We start from the raw sequence: 23416 nt of genomic DNA, 5'->3' as shown, positions 1-23416 counted from the left end.
GAGCCGTAACAAGCCGTAACAAACGCCTTTTTTAAAGCCTGGAAAGCCCCCTCTGCTTCATCATTCCAAACAAAGCGCACTCCTTTCCTCAACAACCTAGTGATAGGGACAGCCTTTTGCGAGAACTGATCGATAAAACGGCGATAATAGTTAGCAAATCCCAAAAAGCTTTGCACCTCCCGCACGTTCTTAGGGACTGGCCACTCCTGCACCGCCTGGACCTTCCGATCCGACATCTGTAACCCCTGCGAGCTGAGATTCACTCCCAGAAACTCCACCTCCTTCACCCCAAACTCGCATTTACTCAATTTCGCGTACAAACGGTGTTCCCTCAGCTTGTCCAAAACCGCTCTCACTTGTTCAGCATGACAGGATTCCTCCTGAGAGTATATCAGTATATCATCGATATACACTACCACAAAGTGGTCCAAATAGTCTCTAAGCACATCATTAATAAAAAATTGAAAAGCCGCAGGGGCATTACAAAGCCCGAAGGGCATCACCGTGTACTCATAGAGGCCGAATCGCGTCTTGAACGCCGTCTTCCATTCATCCCCCTCGCGTACTCTGACCAGATGATAAATCCCCCGCAAGTCCAAACGGGTAAAGATTTTTGCTTCCCTCACCTGGTCAAGCACAACAGAAATGAGGGGGAGAGGACAACGGTTCCGGATGGTATTCTTATTCAAGACGCGATAATCCACGCAAGCCCTGAGATCCCCATTGGCCTTCGCTATGAAGAACAGAGGAGAGGCTGCCGGGGAGCGGGAAGGTCTGATGAACCCCAAGCGGAGGTAGTGGTCGATATATTCCTTCAAGTGGGCAGTCTCAGGGACGGACAATGCATATATCCTACAAGATGGAATTGTAGCCCCCTCCACCAAATCGATGCAACAATCATACTCCCTGTGCGGAGGAAGGTTTTCCGCTTTCACCTCACTAAACACATCCCTGTATAGGCTATACGCTGCAGGGAGCTGTACATCCTTTTCCGCTGCTGTGGCTGCTACATAAGGAGTGGATAAAACTGCCACATGAACAGAAGGTCCGGACACCAGGTGATCCTGACAAAACTCAGGCAAGAATTCAATGGTTTTATGTTTCCAATTGATCACAGGATTATATCTACTTAGCCAGGGCATTCCCAGAATTACCTCATACTGGGGTGTCGCTATGATATTCAAAGACAACAGCTCGGAGTGGATGATACCTCGCAAAACCACCGACAACCCTACCTCACTTGTTTTTTCGGTGATTTGTCCTGACATTAATGGCTTACCATCCACCGCTAGAACCTCCTCGGGGTTCTCTCTCAGGACGCGGGGTAAGGCTAATCTAGACACCAGCCCATCATCAATGAAATTGCCCGTTGCCCCTGAATCCAACATAACCAGCACTTGATGACGCTCATTCTCGCATTCCAGTGTCATTCCAATTACCAAATGGGACTCTGTTTCCCCCACCTCAACGGTCGACAAGGAAGTCAGTTTCCACTCTGATTTCTCACCTAACCCCGGAATAGCATGTTCCCCCTGTTCATCGCTGGGTGTCGTGGCAGAAACAGCTACTCTTTTGAACCTACTGTTACTAGAGGGTTTGGGCTTAGAGGGGCAGTCTCTCACAAAATGCCCCTTTTTCCCACAGTACATGCATAGCCCCTGGGTTCTCCTGGCTTCCCTCTCTACCCTCGACAAAGGGGATCTGAGAGCTCCGATTTCCATAGGCTCTGCACTACTTTCAGGCCCTCCAGTCGGTTTAGAAGAGGTGCGATCGAAATGGAACGTACCTCTATCCCATCTTTTCCTAGAACCCCCTCTTTCTGACAAACGACCATCTAGCCTCAATGCGAGATTGATCATGTCTACACAGTTCTTGGGCTGGGGGTCCACTTGAGCCACCACATCATCTTTTAACTCCTCCTTTAACCCTTGATAAAAAAGGGACATTCTCTTTTCCTCAGGCCATTCGGCCTCTGCCACTAATCTGTTAAACGAGGTTAAATAAGTAATCAACTCGTTCCTTCCTTGCCTCAACTCCATAAGTTCCCTATCCACAGTGAACAAGGCAGCCCTACGATCGAATACTTTCTCGAATTCGGCTCTAAAAGCCGCCCAATCAGACAAAAGGGGATCATTATTCTTTACCAGCGGGACTGCCCAATTTGCTGCATCACCCGCTAGATAGGAGATGGCAAAAGCCACCCTAGAATGATTAGTAGGGAATGACGCGGGTTTACAAGAAAAATGTAACAAGATCTGGGTCAGAAAGGCCTGTGTCTTCCGGGGGTCTCCTGTATACCTGTCTGGTGTGGCCAAAGGAATGGGTGGGGGCACAGTCACCTGTACATTCGAGGCAGGAGATGAAGCGTTAAAAGGATTCCTAGACAACTGCTCAACCTTATCTCTTAAGGCTGCTGTCTCTGCCTTTGAGGAGGCCAGCTCTTGCTGGACCAACACCAACGCATGCAGCACATCCTCCATGGTGGCCATTATTGCTACCAACGAACCGGGCAGAGCGTAATTCTTGGGCTAGTGATTCTGTCAGGATCAGCACTCTGCAGGATTCGTTTGCAGCAATAAGCTCCACCTCCGGACCTCCCAAACACCCTGACTATAGTACACAGGGTGTTCGAGTGATACGGTGAGGGGAAAAACCCCGTAAACGGGGTAAACCCAAGGAAGGAAAGGAGGGGACAGCAGGGAGAGGAAGCTGTAAAACAAAAGAACAGGTTAGTACATTTTCTATGTCTACTCTCATTAAGGTCTCGCTAAAAGGACTAATCACCTGCAGCAATCAAGAATCATTCTCCGCTCGACGGCCTTCATCCCATTCCTCCAATCCCTATACAACACAAGGAACACAGTTAACACATACAATGATGATAACACCATGTACATCATCTATATATTATTTACAACAAGGGGTGGTGATGGACAGAGTCTCTGAATTAAGCAGAGTACTCTCACCCAGTCAAGAGATCAGGGCTAGATCCAACACAGTTTTTTAGCTCATTGCACCATCCCAGTTTCAGAACCTGGCTGTATGCAAATTAGTCTGTCCCTGGCCCAGTGCATCATGGGAACAGGGCAGACCAGACTACAAAAGCCAATTCTTACACTGGGAAGGAAACAAGCTTCCGGGGACCGGTTTCTGCCATTTCAGGCGTCTTCGGCCCGGCTTGCTTGAATCCTGATGGTGCAATGATCTTTTGACTGGGTGAGAGTATTCTGCTTAATTCAGAGACTCTGTCCCTCACCACCCCTTGTTGTAAATATTTTTGTCCACCCTAAGCGTGGAAGGGTATACTCAGACATGAGTCCCTTGCTCATTGCACCATCAGGATTCAAGCAAGCCGGGCCGAAGACGGCTGTAATGCCAGAAACCGGTCCCCGGAAGCTTGTTTCCTTCCCAGTGTAAGAATTGGCTTTTGTAGTTTGGTTTGCCCTGTTCCCATCATGCACTGGGACAGGAACAGACTAATTTGCATACAGCCATGTTCTGAAACTGGGATGGTGCAATGAGCTAAAAAACGGTGTTGGATCTAGCCCTGATCTTTTGACTGGGTGAGAGTATTCTGCTTAATTCAGAGACTCTGTCCCTCACCACCCCTTGTTGTAAACATCATCTATATATGGTAGATCGTTTTCACGCACCCCCAGAGTGGCAACACTCTTCCTCATGAAAATCCTACAGCCAAAAAAGTCTTGCACAATGCTATGTTCCTGCTATCCAGCAGATCAAGGTATGCAAGCAACAGGAGGCAAAACTGCAGAGGCCTGTTTCCGTAAAGTGCGATATCAATTACTGCATTGAAATCCTTGCCTGGAACATGAAACCTCCTTTTAGTTAAACCCAACCAAACACGGTGAGGTGTAGCACAATGCCACTGCCTCCCGCTTTGGGAATTGTAATCCGAAATCGAAGAACAAACACATGTCAAGAATTCATGACGGCAATGAGGAGATTGCCTTCCCCCTTCATTCCGCCACTTGAAGCACCAAACCAAGAAGAAACATAAACAAAATAATCGCTCGCTAGTCACGCCTTAACCAAGGACGTTCTGAATTACAACCAATACAGTACAGTGCCAGTTCAATGCGTCTTGCAGTTCCTGGCCAGAGTAAGCGCTTGACTCTCCTAAGAAACGATAAGCCCAGCAATCAGGGAACTGTGTCAATAACGATACCCATCCAGGAACGTCCTCACCGCTGACTCCTAAGCAGACCTCACTCCTAGGAAGGAGAACCGGAACCGAGAGCAGCCGCTCCCGCGGGGATAACCAGAATCACTAGCCCCGAGCAAGCCGCCCGGCAGCGCTATATCGCGAGGGCTGCAAAGGGTCATGGGAATTGTAGTTCCTGGCCCGCGGTCACTGGGAAATGTAGTTCGCAATGCAGGTGCGAAGGCTAGGACCTGACAGTCTGGGCGGCCCGGGGCGGAGACATCGAGGCATTTACCTCCTCGGACCCCCCCCCCCCATGGCAAGGACTGATCGTACCTGAGGCTTCCTGCCGTCCGCTGCATTAACGGTGGCGCCTGATCGAATCACTCTGCCTGTGCGGTTGGCGCCTATTTCCCGGCCGTGACGGGGCCGCTTCGACCCTCACTGCTGCATGGTCGCTGCGCCGACCCGGGCTCTGCTGCACGTCCGTCCAGGCCCCTGGACGACACCTTCGAGTCTAGAGCGGCCCCCCTCACCTGGCCGGCCACACCTGCTGCAGTCCCGAGGCATCAACGAGGCATACAGCTACATCCACGTACTGACTCTCTACCAAGGGCGGCTGGCTCCCCGGACCCCTCCTCCCATCCCCCCTCCATTACTGCTCTGCCTACTGTTCGACTCCCTATACCTCCATCCTTGTGCAGGGACATTGGTGTGACCTGTCGTGAGCCCTGCCCAGACGGTGGCACTGCGTGGGACGGAGGTCCGCGGTGCTGCCACTCCTACAGGCCTGATCTCTGTGTTGCCCTCCCTCCTTGGGACCACCTGGCAGGCTACCTGGAGCCCCCCGATGCAGTCTCCCTCTTTTCTCTACGCGGGCACGGCCTGGTGGGCTACTTCTCAGCTTCCACTTTGAGCCTCACTGCGACCTGGCGTCTAATACCCCTCCCTCATCGCGGACGCCCAGAAGAGACATGGGCCGTAACGATGCCCGACAGTCCAAAATTCCTTTCGAAACCAAAAAGACTTCTAAACCGACGCCAGAACCTGATGGTGGCCCTCCTACCCCGGTTCGGATGAAGACTGGAAGGCACTACTGCTGGGCCTGAGGCAAAGCCTCTCCACGATCAACACCAAGATAGACAACATTAACGCACGCATGGACAGCGTTGTCACCAAGCTTGAGCAACATGACACCCGCATCAAGGAAACGGAGGATAGAATCTCTGTCCTGGAGGACGGCGCAACCTCAACGGGCAAACAGGTCACTCAAATGGACAGGGTGCTCAAGCTCATCGCAGATAAGAACGAGGACTTGGAAGCGAGGTCTCGGCGCAATAACGTCAGAATCCTAGGCCTTGCGGAGATCACCAACACGGGTAAAATGGAGACCTTCGTAGAGAACATGCTCGTTGAACTGTTTGGGAAAGAATCCTTCTCGTCACACTTCATAGTTGAGCGCGCCCACAGATCCCTGGCGGCGCGTCCGCCTCCTGGAGCTCAACCGCGCCCCATAATTGCGTGCTTCCTGAATTATAGAGACAGAGACTCGGTGTTAAAACGTGCGAGAGAGGTGGGAACTGTGAACTACTGCAATACTACTCTCTCTTTCTTTCCCGATTTCACCTCTACCGTCCAGGAGGCCAGGCGCAAATTCACAATAGTCAAAAAGAAACTCCAGGCGCAGGAGATCCCTTATGCTATGCTCTACCCCGCCAGATTGAAAGTGACATTTCAGGGTAATCACCTCTTCCAAAACTCCAAAACCCCCAACAGGTGGAGGACTTCCTTAAGAGATGTAGGAAAGAGCGAAGTGGCGACGATGTGACTCGACGCAGATCTAGGTCGCAATCACCATTGTCGCAACAGGATTGAGAATCATTATGGTGGTACTGTCCCCCTTTTTTGCAAAATGTGCGCTGAATATTGCCTAGGATGTACCTGTTTTTATATGCGTTGTACTGGGTGCTAGATCAGCATGGGGCCTAACGGTCTAAGATTCAATTGCGCGCTCGGTCACCCACCTCCGCCCCACGTTGGACGACAGGTTTAACCTGTGGTCTGTGGGTGTAAGTAAGGGGGTGGTTCGGTACGTCTGGTGCCCCTAGTTTCGGTCCCCCCAATGGGCGAACCCCTGAGCACCCCTTCCCTCCTGGGAGGTGGTATTTGTGTTATACTCTGTTTAGGGTGTAACTGGTTTGGTTTTTGGGATGCTGGGTGGGGGCTGAATTCCCGGCCAGTTGGGGTTGCCGGTGTGGGTGGGAAAGTTTTTCGTTTCATTGCTGATGATTTAGAAATACTTGTTTTGTTGACCCTGGGAGGAGCGTGGGGGGGGTATCTGCGAGGTAATTTGTCTGTGTTCAGAGTTAATTATGCTTTGGTCCTAAACTGTGTGATTTCATGCTACAAGATGCTATTTATGTATGAATGGGTGACGTAGAGGGTATGCCGCCAGCGCACCAATTCCAGCTGATATTGTGGAATATTAGAGGGCTGAATAACCCCAGAAAGAAGAGGCAAATTTTAGGATATCTCGATAGGCAGGGCATTTCAATTGCTATGCTCCAGGAAACGCATTTACTGTCAGATAGCACTTCCCTCTTTGCATCCAGATGGGCGTCCTGCAGGGTTTTTTCTTCCTACTCTAACTATGCCAGGGGTGTTACGATCTTGGTTCGATGGGGTGTGAAATTTGTGCCTGTCGGGACGGAGGCGGACCCTGGTGGCAGATACTGCATGGTTTGGGGGACACTACACTCGCCCACGGTCCTCTTTGCCTGCTACTATGGCCCTAATGTCGATGATACCTCATCGTTACTCACAATGTGGGGTAAGATTCAAACTTTGGGCATAGGCCATGTGATCCTGGGCGGGGACTTTAATGCTGTCGTGACACCGAGCATGGACAGATCTCACCCTCAGGCTGCGCACTACTCCCATAGCGCGTTCTATCTTCCTTGCTTACTGAACACTACTTCATTGACTCATGGGGACACTTACATCCGTCCCTCAAACAGGGCACTCATCACTCGGCAGTACATTCCACATGGGCGCGATTAGACTACGTGTTCCTATCGGCAGGCCTCGCTCCCTGGTTAATTAAAGCCACACACCTTGCTAGGACTTTCTCCGACCATTCCCCGGTCCTAATATCACTACGCATCCCCATTGAGACCTCCCCGTATCTGAGTTGGCGCCTCAATCCCTCACATCTTACTGACTCTGCCTTCAGGGCGGACCTTGAACATGACATCCAAGACTTTTTTGACCGGAATGTAGGGTCGGTATCGGACCTCACCGTGGTCTGGGAGGCCTTCAAGGTCACTGTCCGCGGTTGGTGTATCTCTAAAGGGGGTGGAGTCCTTAGATCCCTGCGGGGAGAGCTTCGCCAACTTGAATCCGAGCTGAGGGAATTGGAACGCATTGGTACGCGCGAGGCCCGCGACCACTCTTCTAATGCCCTCATTCGGGAAAAACTGAACGAATATGCCGAAGCGGCGGACAGGGAGTGCAAATTCCTCGGCAAACAACACACGGCACGTGTCTTTGGTGAGGGAGATAGGCCCCGAAGGTTACTTGCCTCCGCTGTTCGGCCCCCTAGGTACAATGGCTATGTCACCATTCTGCTGGATGAGCACCAAACCCCACAACGAGACCTGTCCGAACAACTCCGTATTCTTACGAATCACTACTCCACTCTCTACGCCTCTCACAGATCAGCACCTATTGACTTGCGTCCCTACTTGGACGACACAGCCATTGCCTGGCTCGGCCCATCCCAACAGAAATTTCCCCACCATATACTCGAAGTAGATGAAATAAAGGACGCCATCATGTCCATGAAGTCGGGCAAATCGCCGGGATCTGATGGACTGCCAGTCGACTTTTACAAAGCATATATCCATATCCTTGCCCCCATACTCCAGCAAGTTTACTATGCAGCCCTTGAAGGCGGTCTCCTACCCGCTTCTATGCGCGAAGCCCTTATGACGTCCCTCTTGAAACCGGGCAAGCCACCGGAACACTGCGACTCCTATAGACCCCTCTCTCTACTTAATACGGATGTCAAAATCCTAGCGAAAGTCCTGACGTCTCGCCTAAACTTGTTGTTGGAGCGCCTAGTCCTCCCAGACCAGGCGGGTTTTGTCCCCTATAGGGCGACTTCACATAACTTATGCACCCTCCAGGCTGTACTGCAAGATATTAACCCAAGGTGCGAGGCTGCGGCTGTGTTTCTTGACGCCACTAAGGCGTTCAATTCCCTGGAGTGGGATTATTTATTTGCCCTCCTTGAACGCATGGGGATCCCTTACAGCTTTCTTGATTGGATTAGGCTGCTTTATGGTGAACCGTGTGCCTCGTTCCTCCTCAATGGGGCCAGGTCTGCTCCCTTTACCATCCACAGAGGCACCAGACAAGGGTGCCCCCTTTCCCCTGTCCTCTTTGCGATAGCCATCGAACCGCTCGCTGCCAAGCTCCGACAACATCATAACCAGCGCTCTCTAATATACCCGGAGCGACAGCTCCTAGTAGCATTATATGCTGACGATATGACTCTATATGTCGACAAACCACAAGACAACCTTAACCCCCTGCTACGCGAAATCACCAAATTCGGTGCTATTTCGGGAATACAGATCAATTGGGCGAAGTCGGCCCTCTTCCCCTTAACAGATAAGACCGCGCAATTTCCCCTGGACTATCCCCTGATATGGGAATCAGAGGAAATCAAATACCTTGGGGTGGTAGTGTCCCCGAATCGTGAGACCCTCATCAGGGCTACCTACGGCACTGTACTTGACAAATTAACCGACACCATCACCAAATTGATCCATCTCCCACTTTCGATGGCGGGGCGCATTTCCCTTATAAAAATGGTTGTACTCCCCAAGTTGCTATACCTTTTTACCAATATACCATATAGCCCGGGCTTCCACTTCTTTCATGCCCTCAATTCCCAACTGTCGAGACTTATATGGGGTGGCAAACAAGCTAGGATTAGTTTAAAGACGCTCATGTTACCTTATCATCAAGGTGGGTTTTGATGTTCCTAACTTTCAGCGATATTATGATTGTGCCCAGGGCCACTTTGTGGCGTACTGGCTACATCCCCCTCCCTTCATGGCCCATCTGGCGGTAGAAGACGGATATATACGCCCCGTACAACCATCGGGTTATCTATATACCGAATCGAGTGTATCTGATCGCGACCCCACCACAGTTGACTGCACTGTCCAAGTCTGGTGACGTTTGGCGGCTCACATGGAGGTCAAGTTTTTATACTCGCCATGTATGCCTTTAGCACACGACCCCAGACTGAGAGTAACCTGCGAGGAGATAGGGCGCAAACTCCTCACGAAACTGGCGTCCCACACCTGGGGAGATCTCTTCCTCCAGGGGCAGTTCCGTACCTCGGCACAGTTCTTTGGGGAGACCACCCCCACTGTCATGGATACGTTCCTTTATATCCGATTACGGCAGAATGTCAAGGCAGTCCTTACGAACTTCCCTGACGAGCCGGACACCCTGGCCCCCTTGCACTCGCTCTTACAAACTGAAACCCCTAGACATGTGGTGTCCATGCTGTATAAACATGCCCAGCCTGCCCCATCGCCCCCCACGCTCAAGGTTCGTAGGGAATGGGAGGGTGACCTTCACACACCGCTCTCTGACGATCAATGGGAGGAAAGTTGCTCGCATACTACCGCAGTGACCGGCAATACTCGTCTGCGGTTGATTCATTTTAAGTTTTTGCACCGCATTTACTTCACTCCTTCCAAATTATTCCAGCTCGGCCTCCGGGATAATGAGCGCTGCCTCCGGTGTGGGGTGGGAGGTGCCGACTTCTTCCATCTTGCGTGGACCTGCCCTGCAGTGGCGGACTATTGGCATGCCATTTTTAGAGCTCTGTCTGATATAGTTGGGGTCGATATGGACCCCTGTCCCAAGACCGCCTTGTTGGGACATGCGGTCCCGGCACTGAAGGCACATAGGAAATTTTTTGCGTTAGGCCTTTTGTTGGCCAAACGCCATGTTGCATGTAGATGGGGCAGAGGCCGTGCACCTAAATTCAAGATCTGGCTCAATACGATGTCTACCTGGCAAGATCACCTCCACAATTATGCCGAACTCTTACCACACAAATCACGTCCCAAGGACATATGGGGGCCCCTCACTGCCTATCTACTCCGACGCCAGAGCGAGTCAAGTCAAGTCAAGTCAAGTCAAATTTATATAGCGCACTACATACCCAGAGGGTTTCAAGGCGCTTGGGGAAGGGTGGAGAAATTACTTGTCGAATATCCAGGTTTTAAGCTGCTTTCTGAAGGCTAGGTGGTTTTGAGTAAGGCGGAGGTGAGTGGGGAGGGAGTTCCATGTTTTAGCTGCTAAGTAGGAGAAGGATCTTCCCCCCCATGGTGGTTTTGGTAATGCGTGGAACAGAAGCGAGGGCTTGGTTGGAGGAGCGTAGCTGGCGGGAGGGGGTGTAGAAGGAAAGTCGCGTGTTGAGGCAATCGGGTCCTAGGTCGTAGAGGGCTTTGTGTGCGTGGGTGAAGAGACGGAACGTTATCCTCTTGTTGACGGGGAGCCAGTGGAGGTCTTTCAGGTGACCGGAAATGTGGTCTTTGCGGGGAATGTCTAGTATGAGTCTGGCTGAGGCGTTTTGGATGCGTTGGAGTTTTTTCTGTAGTTTGGCTGTGGTTCCGGTGTACAGGGTGTTACCGTAGTCCAAGCGGCTTGTAACCAGTGCGTGGGTAACTGTTTTTCTAGTTTCGGTGGGGATCCAACGAAATGTTTTTTTGAGCATGCAAAGAATGTTGAAGCATGATGATGAAACGGCGTTGACTTGTCTGGTCATCGAGAGTGAGGAGTCCAAGATGACGCCCAGGTTCCGTGCGTGGTCCGTTGGGATGGGAGCTTTTCCTAGGGCTGCTGGCCACCAGGAGTCGTCCCAGGCGGAGGGGGAGGTACCTAAGATGAGGACTTCAGTCTTGTCCGAGTTCAGTTTGAGACGACTGTGCTTCATCCACTCGGCTACTTCTTTCATCCCTTCATGTAGGTTGGTTTTGGCGGTGTTAGGGTCTTTGGTGAGTGAGAGGATCAGTTGAGTGTCATCAGCGTAGGAGATGATGTTGAGGTTGTGTTGGCGTGCGATGGTCGCGAGGGGGCTCATGTAGATGTTGAAGAGGGTAGGGCTGAGTGAAGATCCTTGTGGCACGCCGCAGATGACTTTGGTAGCCTCTGACGTAAACGGTGGGAGGCGGACTCTCTGAGTTCTTCCGGCAAGGAACGAGATGATCCAGTCCAAAGCTTTCCCTTGAATTCCGATGTTGTTGAGGCGATGTATAAGGGTGCTATGACAGACTGTGTCAAAGGCTGCAGAGAGGTCAAGGAGGATGAGGGCGACTGTGTCTCCGTTGTCCAATAGTGTTCGAATGTCGTCTGTAGCTGCGATGAGGGCGGTTTCGGTGCTGTGTTTGGCTCGGAAGCCGGACTGTGAGGAGTCAAGGGATTTGTTTGTTTCGAGGAAGGTGGCGAGCTGGTTGTTGACTGCTTTTTCAATTACTTTGGCTGGGAATGGTAGGAGCGAGATGGGGCGGTAGTTTTTGAGTTCGGTGGGGTCTGCTGTGGGTTTTTTCAGCAGGGCGCTGAGTTCGGCGTGTTTCCAGCTTTCCGGGAAGGTGGCGGAGTTGAGGGAGCAGTTGATGACATCTCGGAGGTGGGGTGCGATGATGGAATTTGCTTTGTTGAAGATGTGGTGGGGACATGGGTCTGTAGGGGATCCTGAGTGGATGGAGTTCATTAGGCGAATGGTGTCCTCAGTGGAGATTAGGTTCGAGTCGTAAAGGATGTTCGAAGGGGGTTTATGTTCGGAAGTAGGTTGGGTCGGTTGGGATGCGGGTTGATTGTCGAAGCTGTTGTGGATGTTGCCGATTTTGTCGTGGAAGAAAGAGCCTAGGGAGTCGCAAAGTGTTTGAGAGGGAGTGATGTCGTTGGAGTTGGCAGTGGGGTTGGTAAACTCTTTGACGATGTTGAATAGTTCCTTGCTGTTGTGTGCGTTATCTAGTCGTTCTTTAAATGCGGATTTCTTGGCTGACCGGATCAGTTGGTGGTGTTTACGAGTGGCGTTTTTGAAGGCGTCTTTGGTACTAGTGTTTGGGTCATTTTTCCAGGTCTTCTCAAGGGAACGACAACGTTTTTGGGATTTCTTAAGGTCATCTTTGAACCAGGGGGCGTTTTTGCTTCCTTGCTTGATTTGATGTTTTTTCAAGGGTGCTAGTATATCTGCAGTATGGGTTAACCAATGTGTGAAGTTGATGGCGGCTTGGTTAGGGTTCGATGAACTGGCAGGAGGGTTTTGGAGAAGCGATGTAGAGATCTGGTCGATGGTGATTTTGTTCCAGTTTCTTCGCAGAGATGGTTGAGGGTGGTTGTGGATTGTGGTCTTTTTGTAGATAAAGTGGACGCAGCTGTGGTCCGTCCAATGGAGAGCTGTAGTGTAATTGAATGAGATGTGTTTGCTGGAGGTGAAGATAGGGTCGAGTGTGTGTCCAGCGTTGTGGGTGGGGGTGTTTACTAGTTGTTTGAGTCCGAGGTTGGCGAGATTGCCCAGAAGGGTGGTGGGGTTGTTGTCGTTGTTCTTTTCCAGGTGAAAATTGAGGTCTCCCAGTAGAATGTAGTCCTCGGAGGGGAGGGCGTGAGGGGTGATGAAGTCAGTGATGTCTTCACTGAATTGTGTACGGGGTCCTGGTGGCCTGTAGAGGAGGGTGCCTCTGAGTGTGGTCTTGGGGTCGGTGTGGATCTGGAAGTGAAGGTGTTCGGCGGCTGCGAGGTTAGCGTCGGAACTGGTCGTGATGCGGATGGTGTTCTTATGGACGATGGCGATGCCTCCTCCTGTTTGGTTGGTGCGGTCTTTTCGGATGATCTTGTAGCCGTCCGGGATGGCTATGGTGATGTCTGGAGCTGATGAGGCGCTCATCCAAGTTTCTGTAAGGAAGGCGACGACCGGAGAGATGGAGTCTAGTAGATTCCAAAGGTCGATGGCATGTCTGTGGACCGAGCGGGTGTTGAGCAGGATGCATTTTAGGTGGTTAGTGTCGGATCTCTGTTTGGTGTTTGTGGGTTTGGTGTGGGTCTTGGTGCAGTCGAATTTGCAGGAGAGGCAGGTGAAGGGTCCATGGGTTTGTCCTGGGGCGGCTTGGTGGCAGCTTGATTGGTGGCCAGGGTTGAGGGCAGTGAGAGTTGCGGCGTTGTATGTGATGCGGGTGGGTTGGGAATTGCGGGGGCCAGGGGGTCTGGCGCTGGGCGCGGACAGCGTAGACGGGCTTACCTTTGGCGCACCTTCGGCGCGGCCGTAGCGCGTGGACGCTGCGCGTTGGGACATCTGTCTTAAATGGATAGAGGAGGGGGCGGAGCGAGGGAGGGGCCGCAGGAAGGTGTGATCGGGGTGGAGGGGCGGGCTGGCAGGCACAACAACAAAATGGCTACTAGCATAAACAATAACACGCCGAGGTCGGCACAATCAGGTCAAATATATCTGGAATGTGGGCGAAGGTGCAGCTATTGTAAATCAGGCAGTACCCACAATGTCAGTAGAGCTGCGGTCGAATCACTAATAAACACGCGCTACAGCAAAGTCCAACACTACAGGCAGAGTAAATTAAAATTAGCGCAATGAAATAATAAACTGCAAAAAGGTGGCGGCAATTGCTTGTTAAATCGTAACGATACCAGAGTTCAGGGACACCGATGTCCGGGGAGCGTGGGGAGCGACCGACACTGTACAAGTCAGGCTGGTCACCGGGGAACGCGAGGAACATCCTGATACCTGAAGCACTCTCCCCTTCTCCCCTATTCCTCGCCTTGCCCTTGCCCTGACCGCCCCACTCCCATGCCGCCCTCTCCCCTTCCTCCCTTCCTCCCTCCCTCCCCTGGTTACTGTCCTGTGGACGGGCCTGCCTGCACACTGTGCCCTTAGGCCCCTGACCTAAGATACTCCTCGTCCTCCTAATCATGGGTAGTCCTCATACACTCCTTGTCCACTCCCGATGCCCGGCCTCAGGCAGCTCTGCGGCACATAGCTCATACCGGTTTGAATGCTCTTGTTACCAGCATGTCACACGTAGCACTGCTCACATGACCTCGGCACTCTACTGACCTCACAGACTTAACATATGATGTCTCCATCCCCCCTCCCCCTCATGCCCTTCCCCTCCCCCCCGCCCTCCCCCCCCCTCTCCCTTCTCCCCCTCCTCTTCCCTTCCTCTCCCGTGTTAGCCAGAAGCATTTCACTGGTGCGGACCACACTAATATTGGCGCAAGTTGCCCCTACTATTTAGCAGTACACTGTGGCTCCTCACCTCCAAATCCTCTGATCCACATACAAGATATGGTGGTACATTACGGGTGGGATTGTTCCCAGTTTTTTGTTTTTTTTTGTAAAAAATGATAAAAGAAGCCCCATTTGCATTCTTGCTTGTATACAGTGAGCCTTCACCCACTGCTATGATATACGCCCTACCTGACTGTACCTTATTTACATTGCGGCCGGCCCAATGGGGTTGTAGGCGACATGATGTGTCTAAACTCTACTGTCATGCCGTTTCAATTATGTGCCTGCCTTTGACCTTTTTATGGCTGACGGCCTGACGTTTCAGGTTGTAGGCGAGAAGCTGTGTGCTGTCTTACTGCTTTTGTTTTTAATAAAGGCTTCACAAAAAAACAAACAAAAAAAAAAGTTTCTTCAGTTGGGTTTTCCCTTTATTACTGTTTGAAGTGCTGCATAAATACTTTACATGTTGCCTCTAAGTTAAGCCTGAAGGCTCTGTGTCCTCAGGATGGCAGCACATGAGGAATGAATGGCTAGGGTAGCTCCCTGTCGTCTAAGGCCTGAATGCTTAGTTACAATCTCTGTGTAGGAACTAGAATTACAGCAGTCTAAGTAGAGCTGAAATCTTAGGACTTCAGGGGCATTTAGGCTAGCATCCATTCCTCATAATCTATTTCCCCAATTTCGTCCTCCCTCTTGCTTTGTGACTCAGTCAACTCTTCTGGAATGTTTATTAATAATGATCTGAAAGTCAGGCTGTGCCATTGCTCCCCAAAGCTTCTATTGTCAGTTTAGACTGCTGGGAGTTTAATTTGAACAACTGTGACTGTGTCCCTTTGTAAGCTTACAAGAGATTTTTGTTGCCTTTCTCTCAGACTCGAGTTCCTGCAGTATGAGACTATGGCTAATTGGGGTGCATGAGGAGCCCTGTTTGTCATTTTAATTTTTTTTCTGAAGTGATAAATGTGCATGTGATCATGACCTTAAATGTATGATGCTTTTAATTTCTGTTTCACTTTCTAGATCAGCATGTTTCCTGTTGATATATATCGTTACTCCACTAGGTTTTAGGCATGTGACTCTTTTCTGCCTTTGTACTTCTCATTGATACGCTTTATTTTTATTTGTCTTTGACTTGTCAAAACTACTTACCAACTATTTTATGATATAAGTCAGCACTTATACTGCGCACAGCTACTCCAATGAGTGGTCCAGTGCAGAACCTTCTGGACTGTTAAGAAGGAAGGTCGCACAGTTTATTTAAAAAAAAACAGATTTTCAGCTTCTTTTTAAATAACCATGGATCACTTACAGCGTATAATTCCAGTGGGAGCTGATTCCAGGCTACAGCCCCCAACAGGGTAAAAATGATCTGCCACCATCTCCCTGTCTATGAATCCTAGGGGTACAGATCATCTATTTATTCAAGGTTCGCAGTTGCCTCGACGGGTTGTAGAAGCTTAATCTGGAGCTCAAGTAGGTAGGACCTTTACCATACAAGGTGGCGTGGACCAGCACCAAGGACTTGAACTTCACTCTTTCCCTAATAGGAAGCCAATGGACAGCCTGAATATGCGGCCCTCCTTAGAAGGTTGAGCAGGATCCAAGCGGCCGCATTCTGGATCACCTGAAGTTTGTCTAGGACATATCCTGGAAGGCCTGCACACAAAGCATTACCATAGTTGATTCATGACGTGATTAATACTTGAATGACTGTTTTTTGGGGTGTTTTTTTAAGCTTGGACAGGAAGTAGCGGCAGACATTTCTTCAGTGATCTCTTGATCCAGAAGCAGATTCCAACCACTTTGATTTTGGGCCCAAATGACAGCCTTTCATCAAACCAGATCCCCAGATTTCTTTTTACCGGCCCTCCTTCGGGGGCGCATCATCTAGCCAGAAATAGAGCCAGAACGGCGGAGGGAAATCCCAGAAGAGGAAAATTTCCTTTTTGTCCTCCTTTCATTTCAGTTACGGTTTTGCTAGCCAGTGAAAGACTGAGGTGAGACAGGATTTTACAGTAGAGCTATTTACCTCTTTTCTCTCAACTGTGTACCATCCACATAGGAGATCACTTTTCCTCCAAATGTGTCTACTAACCAGATTAAAGGGGTAAGATAAATATTATACTGAGTAGGGCTCAACGCTAAGCTCTGAGGGACTCCAGTGTCCAATCATTTTTTGACCTGTTGAGTGGGGGAGGGGGAGTCCAGATTTGTTGGCTTCTGTCTTCCAAGTAGGATTTTAGCCAGCTCCATGGTGACCCTGTCACTCCCATCTCCTGCAGATGATCTAATAGAAAAAAATTGTGCACTGTGTCGAACGCTGACGACAAATCCAACAAAGCGAGTGTCGCCCTACTCCCTTTGTCCAGGGTACCCCGAATATCTTCTGCCACCTCTACTGGAGCCGTTTGTGCTATGCATGGCCCTGAAGCCTGATAGACTCGAATGAAGGAGGCCATTGAGATCCACGTACTTTGACAGCTGTCTGTTCACCTGCTTCTCAAGAATCTTCGATAAAGCTGGTACGAAGGAATTGGGCCTGTAATTAGCAGGGGTGGTTGGATCTGCTGTAGGTTTTTTGAGCAGGGGAAGAATCTTAGTCTATAGGCATTGTAGCTGTTAGAGATACATTTAAGCAATTTATTAATCAGTGGACTGATGTCCTCTGCTCCCGCAGTTAACAATTTAGGAGGGGGGGGGGGACAAGGTTCAGTCGTATAGCCTGATTTCAACATCTTGAGGCCAGATGGGAAGCCTTTCAGAGAGATGGCTTTGAAGGAGTCCTGTTTAGGGTCACTTGCTGCATTCCTTATATGAGGGGTTTATCCTCTATGGTTGGCCTTCTACCAGCTTCTAGGCTTGCCTGAGTAAGTTGGACCTTTGCACCAAAAAAGCCTGCCAATTCGTCACACCACTCATTGGAAGCCTCCTTGGAGTGGGTACAGGCCGCTGGAGTCAGAAAACGCTTGACTATAGTAAAAACTCGTTTGAGTTCTTTCCAGAGCTCACAATGCGCTCCTCATAATACAAATTCTTAGCTCGTAGGATAGATGCATAATCGTTCTTTTGTGTTTTTTTTTTAAAGACCTCTTTGTCCCCTAAATTATAGTCCCTCCTCCATTTGCAATCTAATATCTTGCGGCCTTGTTTTTACAATTTCAGGGTGCCTGAAAGCCAGTTATTAGAGGGGTGCCTCTCACCTCTATATTGGATGGAGGAAGCCTGCGCTTCACTAACCTTTTTAGTCCAGTTATAGCAATTTATTGCAGCATCCTCAATTATGCTCGAAAGCGCGGGAGTGTTCGAAGCTAGGCCCTTCATAAATTCAATGGGATCTATCTTGTTAAAGGTTTTCACTCTCTGGATTTGTCCATTAGGAAGCTGATGCGGTTTGTTGGGGATCTGCCATGCAAACTTAATTGAAAAGTTATCTGTTCAGAGCTACTGGGCCATCAATTCGTAGAGCCCCGTTGGAGCAAACTTGGTCTGAAATGTGGCCTCCTTGATGTGTAGATTTCCCCACAAATTGTTTCAAGTTGCACTGATTCATGGAATCAATAAATTTGATGGCATCTCCATCCTCAGGTTTATCCAAGTATAGATTAAAATCTCCTAAGAGCATAAAATGAGAACATCTCCGGGCCAGGGAAGTGGTCTCATTGTCCAATGACTTTAAAAAGGCCCCAGCTGAGCCTGGTGGCCTATATACTAAGACTCCTGCAACTGTATGCTAGGGAGAGAAGTGAATGCAAAAACACAATGCTTCTGCTCCCTTCAGCTCCGCAATCTCATTCCACTGGCAGCCCCAGCGTTCCTTTAACACGATTGCTAGACCACCTCCCCACCCCTCTATCCTGACTACATTAAAATCTTTGGGAATGGCCATCACAATGACCGGATTGGAGGCTTCAGTCAACCAAGTTTCAGTAATGAAGAGTATGTTGAGATTTCCCCCGTCTAACACATCAAATATTCTGTGTGTGTTTACGTATGGAGCATGCATTGACTAAAGCTCCCCTAAGCGTGGCCTTACCCTGAGCGAGAGTCCCCAGTTGCATTTGTGTTTGAATACATCGAGAGTACGAAAAGTTACATTCTAAGCTGGACACAAAATGTTCCTCAGCGGGATCCCAGTGCTCTTTTGCACAGTTACTGGACGGGGCAAGCAGCAAGAGCTCCGCTCTGCTGTATTTAAAAATAACGGTACAAAAGGGGGTGGTAATGGATGGCGCATCTGAACCAATCAAACACTCACACCCAGTCAAAAGATCTGGGTTTAATCCATCACCGTTCTTTAGCCCACTCTGCCACCCCAGTTCAGACATGGCTACATGCAAATCAGTCTGACCCTGTGCCTCATGGGAACAGTCCAGCCCGAACTGCCAAGCCATGCCTTCCCTGGACCGGTTTCTGGCATTACAGCCGTCTTCAGCCCGGCTTGCTTGAATCCAGTGGCAAAGTGAGCAAGGGACTCACGTCTGAGCATACCCTGCCACACTTATGGCGGCCAAAAGCAGTACAAAAGGGGGTGGTAATGGACGGAGCATCTGAACCAATCAAACACTGCCACCCAGTCAAAAGATCTGGGGTTAATCCATCACCGTTCTTTAGCCCACTCTGCCACCCCAGTTCAGACATGGCTATATGCAAATCAGTCTGACCCTGTGCCTCATGGATTCAAGCAACCCGGGCTGAAGACGGCTGGAATGCCAGAAACTGGTCCTCGGAGGCTTGTTTCCGGTCCAGGGAAGGCATGGCTTGGCAGTTCGGACTGGACTGTTCCCATGAGGCACAGGGTCAGACTGATTTGCATGTAGCCATGTCTGAACTGGGGTAGCAGAGTGGGCTAAAGAACGGTGATGGATTAATCCCAGATCTTTTGACTGGGTGTGAGTGTTTGATTGATTCAGATGCTCCGTCCATCACCACCCCCTTTTGTACCGTATTTAAAAATAAGTCTCATCTTCTGTGACCGAACGGGCAGTGGGGCTGGCGCTGGCCGCTTCTGGGATTTTGGCTCTTCGGCAACCGTATTGCTAGTCTGGCCCTGTGTTTAGTCAAGTGGAAATCCTGTTGATGTTTGCTCAATACAATGTGCTTTTGCCTTTTTTATCTGCTAACTTTTGGTAGTCGGTTACTGCGGCTGCGTCACGATAACTTTCTTTTGGTTCTAATAACCTCACTAATGTCACTTTGCATTCAATGTTTAGTTGGGTTTTTGGTGGTGTCGGAACTGCATGCCACTACAGTGGAATTTAGTCACAAACTAAAACTTTTTTGCGAAGGAAAAGAATGGGAATTCGTAGTCTTTTGGGGTACACCAAGCAGGAAGTAGTTAAGAAACCAGGTATTTGTACACCAGCTTAATTTTAAGTGCAACCGGGTTGCCTGTTTTTTAACCTCAACTAACCTTTGTGAATTAAGGACTATGCCAGAGTATAGTAGGACTTCATATTGTGAACTTTACTGCTCTACAATTTTTTTTTTTTTTTTTTTTAAGGAATTTTGAATATACTAACATTTTGAAATTCCTGTTTTTTTTCTTTTGTAAACGATCATTAACAAAATAATTCATTTTAACAATAAATGTATTTTATGGTTATTCTCTTTTAAATGCGTCATTTTAAGAGTTTGGCCTACAAGCCACCTTAAACGTAATTTGTTTTTTTTGTTTTGCAGACTGGCAGCAATGTGACTGTTGTTTTCCTTAGTGAGCTTGTGTGGGAAAAATTCCGACCAAATACAGGTTGCCTTGAACCTTTTACATTGTATTTTACAGACTACGGCAAAGGTAAATATGTTAGTTCTACATTGCATATGCTCCTAAATGTTAAATATCTTGAGACTGAGTCGAATTAAAATTGTAAATTAGCCTCATCCATCAATAGGTGAGAAGTGAGTGTGGCTGGATTTAGAAATTTAAAATGGGAGGAAATGTTAGGGAAATGTTAGTTGAGATTTTGGTAGGCTATAGTTGTAATCAATTTAGACTCTAGCCACCTTTAGTTTCAGTGGCAAAGATATAAGCATGCATGGGGCTTCCTAGTATACGTCCTCGAAGTGCTCTCCAGATCGAAAATTCAACCCTCCACAATGAACGAGTCTGATACAAGGAGCACTAATGATGAAGTCGTCGAATGCCCAGTATTATTGTTGGTTTGCTCCTTCGCCTAAATCTGTTTTCACAAACCTTTTCATTACCTAGTTTTCCTGTGGTTAACCAAGTGGACAATACTGCAATAGTCTACCTCCATTTTCTTCATGATGTTTGGTTGCTTGGTCTGACCCCTCCTGGCGGATTAATCTCCGCATTTTGTTAACCCACAGGTTTGAGGTGGAGACTATTCAAAATAATTAAAAATTTAGCTTTGAGATCATTATTCCTCACCTTACTGAGGTTCTTAATGTTGCCATCTCAGAGGGGCAGTATCCCACTTTGTGGAAGACAGCAGTGGTCAAGCCACTTTTGAAGAAGCCTTCTTTGGATCCGGTAGAATTGAAACATTATTAGCCAATTTCTCTACTTCCTGCCCCAGCGAAGATTTTGGAATCCTACTTAAATTCCCATCTCAGTGCCATTAAGGACCATCAATTACTTGTTGGCTCACAACATGGGTTTAGAAGCCACCATAGTATGGAAACAGCATTGACTGCTGTCTTTAACAATATCCGTATTCAAGTGGAAGCAGGGCACACCACCCTGCTTGTTCTACTTGACCTCACAGCTGCCTTTAATTTGCTGTCTCCTCTGAGGCTGGTTGAACGCCTCAGAGAGGTAGGAATCTGGGTCTCGGCCTTGGTGCTTCTTGCCTCCTTCCTCAGTGATCGGGCTCAGACAGTTGCATTTGGCCAAATCTATTTGGCCGCTAAATCCCTGTCATGCGGTGTCCCTGAGACCGACACTGTTTAATATCCATGTTGCCCCACTGGCCAAGGTTGTGAGATCCTTTGGGTTAGAGGTGTTGTCCTATGCGGACGACACCCAAAAAACGGTTTCCATCTCTCACAGTATCAGGGACTCTGCCCTTAATTTCAGGAATTGTATGCAGGCAGTCTCCTCCTGGATGGTGGAAAATGTTATGAAATCGAATGGAGAGAAGACTGAGGCCTGATTTTTGTCAGCAAACTTGAGATCTGGTCCAGTGATTGGTGGCGGGAAACGCTTGGAGTCTGTCCCTGCCCAGTATCCCATGGGAAAAACCTAGGGGTGATAGTGGACAACTTACTCTCCCTTAGCCTGCAGGTTAACAGAATGGTGTCAACATGTTTCGGGATTATCAGGATCCTTAGAAAAATCTTCTATTTCCTCTCTTATGAGTCACGCAAGCAGGCTGTTATTGCTTTCGTAACGTCCAGACTGGACTATTGTAATGCCCTTTATTTGGGCATTAATAAAGGCCTGGTGCGACATCTGCAGCTGGTACAGAATGCTGCCGCCAGGCTGCTGAACTTACCGAAATATCACTCCGTCACAGCCTCCATTAGGACTCTGCACTGGCCCCCGTGGACCCAAGGATCCTTTCAAAACACTGTGCCTGACTCATGATGCCTTAATGCAATCTTCCATCAATAAGTTCCCACCAGACAGCTACGGTAATCGTATAAAAATCTGTACCCAGGTTAAAATGGGGAGGTAGAGCCTTCTCATTGCTGCTGCGAAGCTGTGGAATTCCATCCCGGAGGAGCTCTCTAGACAGGTGTCTCATTCTCTTTTCCGCAAAGCCTTAAAGACCTGGCTTTTCTCACGTATCTCATTATGAGCATGCCTCTTTCTGTCTGCACTTCCTAGTTCTGCATAGCGCCTTGACACCCTTGGGCTAAGTCCGCGCTTTATAAATCAATTATTCATTCATTCATTCATTCAGCTACTTGGGGTCTCCTGTAGCATTTTGAGACATTTGGACATGAGTTGTGAGTATTCTGTTAAGTGTAGCCTAGTGGTGAGGGTTAGTTTATGGCACCTGACTTTTTTTAAAATAGAAGTATAGGGTTATTTACTAAAACACTGGGTTCCATTATGAGTTGGCTGGAAAACGACCTGCTATTTTGCCTCCTGCTAGAATTTCCAATATATCAGACTGGGACGGATTACCACACCTGATCGCTCATGTTTTTTCACATAGTATTTCAATGGACACTAAACCTCTTTATGGACACCCTGAGGCATCTAGGGTAAAAACACCGGGACCCTGTGTTTTGCCCGGTTGCAATTCAGAAACTTTTGATAACTCGGGTTACCAGACTCCTCCGGATTAATGCCCCACATGTAATGAAGGCCTATGTCCTCCAGAACATGTTTGTACAGTTTCCAAGATTAATGTCTTCTCGTGTCGGGATTTCAAAACGTAAAATTAAGTTAAAAGGGTACATTTTAGCCTTTCTGCAGGGGTGAAAAGAGATGGAAAAGGTAGTCTGTTTTCTGCAATAACAGGCACGAATGTAGGCTGCAAATGTAATGTCTGAAATAAAGGCGCAGCAGGGGTCGGATCAGCACTGCCTCTTCAGTCTTTCTCCAGTAACTTGCCTCAAACCAGAAACTGAACCAATCTCAGTAATGTTTTTAGGTCTCGCTAAGACGTAAGCAAAAGCGAAGCTTTTGCTTACTGTCTATGCGAGACAACTTATGTTGTTACTTTGCTGGGAATGAGGACAGCAAAGTGCCACGCGCATTTGCAGGCCGACATTCGACCTCGTGAGCGCGCACGCCCAGCCGGCGCCGTGCACGTCCCCGCCGTGCACATCCCCTGCCTCTGATTCTCACCTAAACACGCAGGCAGGCACACACGCAGGCAGGCACACACACAGACGCAGGCACATACAAGCGCACTCACACACAGCCACACACGCCCCCCCTCCCCCCACACAGCCACGCACGCACCCCCACCACTCACGGGCGCGCACACACACACACACACACACAGATA

General features: G+C 49.1%; 1 protein-coding gene across 1 annotated transcript in view; it reads left to right on the top strand.

The window, feature by feature from the left end:
• The window catches only part of ORC5 (origin recognition complex subunit 5), a 401683-nt gene that overhangs the window by 128412 nt on the left and 249855 nt on the right, over positions 1–23416 (top strand). The window contains exon 5 of the mRNA XM_078679036.1: positions 20172–20283. Coding sequence (XP_078535162.1) covers positions 20172–20283 — 112 coding nt within the window. The remainder of the gene's footprint in view (positions 1–20171; positions 20284–23416) is intronic.

Source organism: Lissotriton helveticus, chromosome 1_1 (genome assembly GCF_964261635.1).
Source record: "Lissotriton helveticus chromosome 1_1, aLisHel1.1, whole genome shotgun sequence".
Taxonomy (NCBI): domain Eukaryota; kingdom Metazoa; phylum Chordata; class Amphibia; order Caudata; family Salamandridae; genus Lissotriton; species Lissotriton helveticus.
This window is presented reverse-complemented; position numbering and strand designations above follow the sequence as displayed.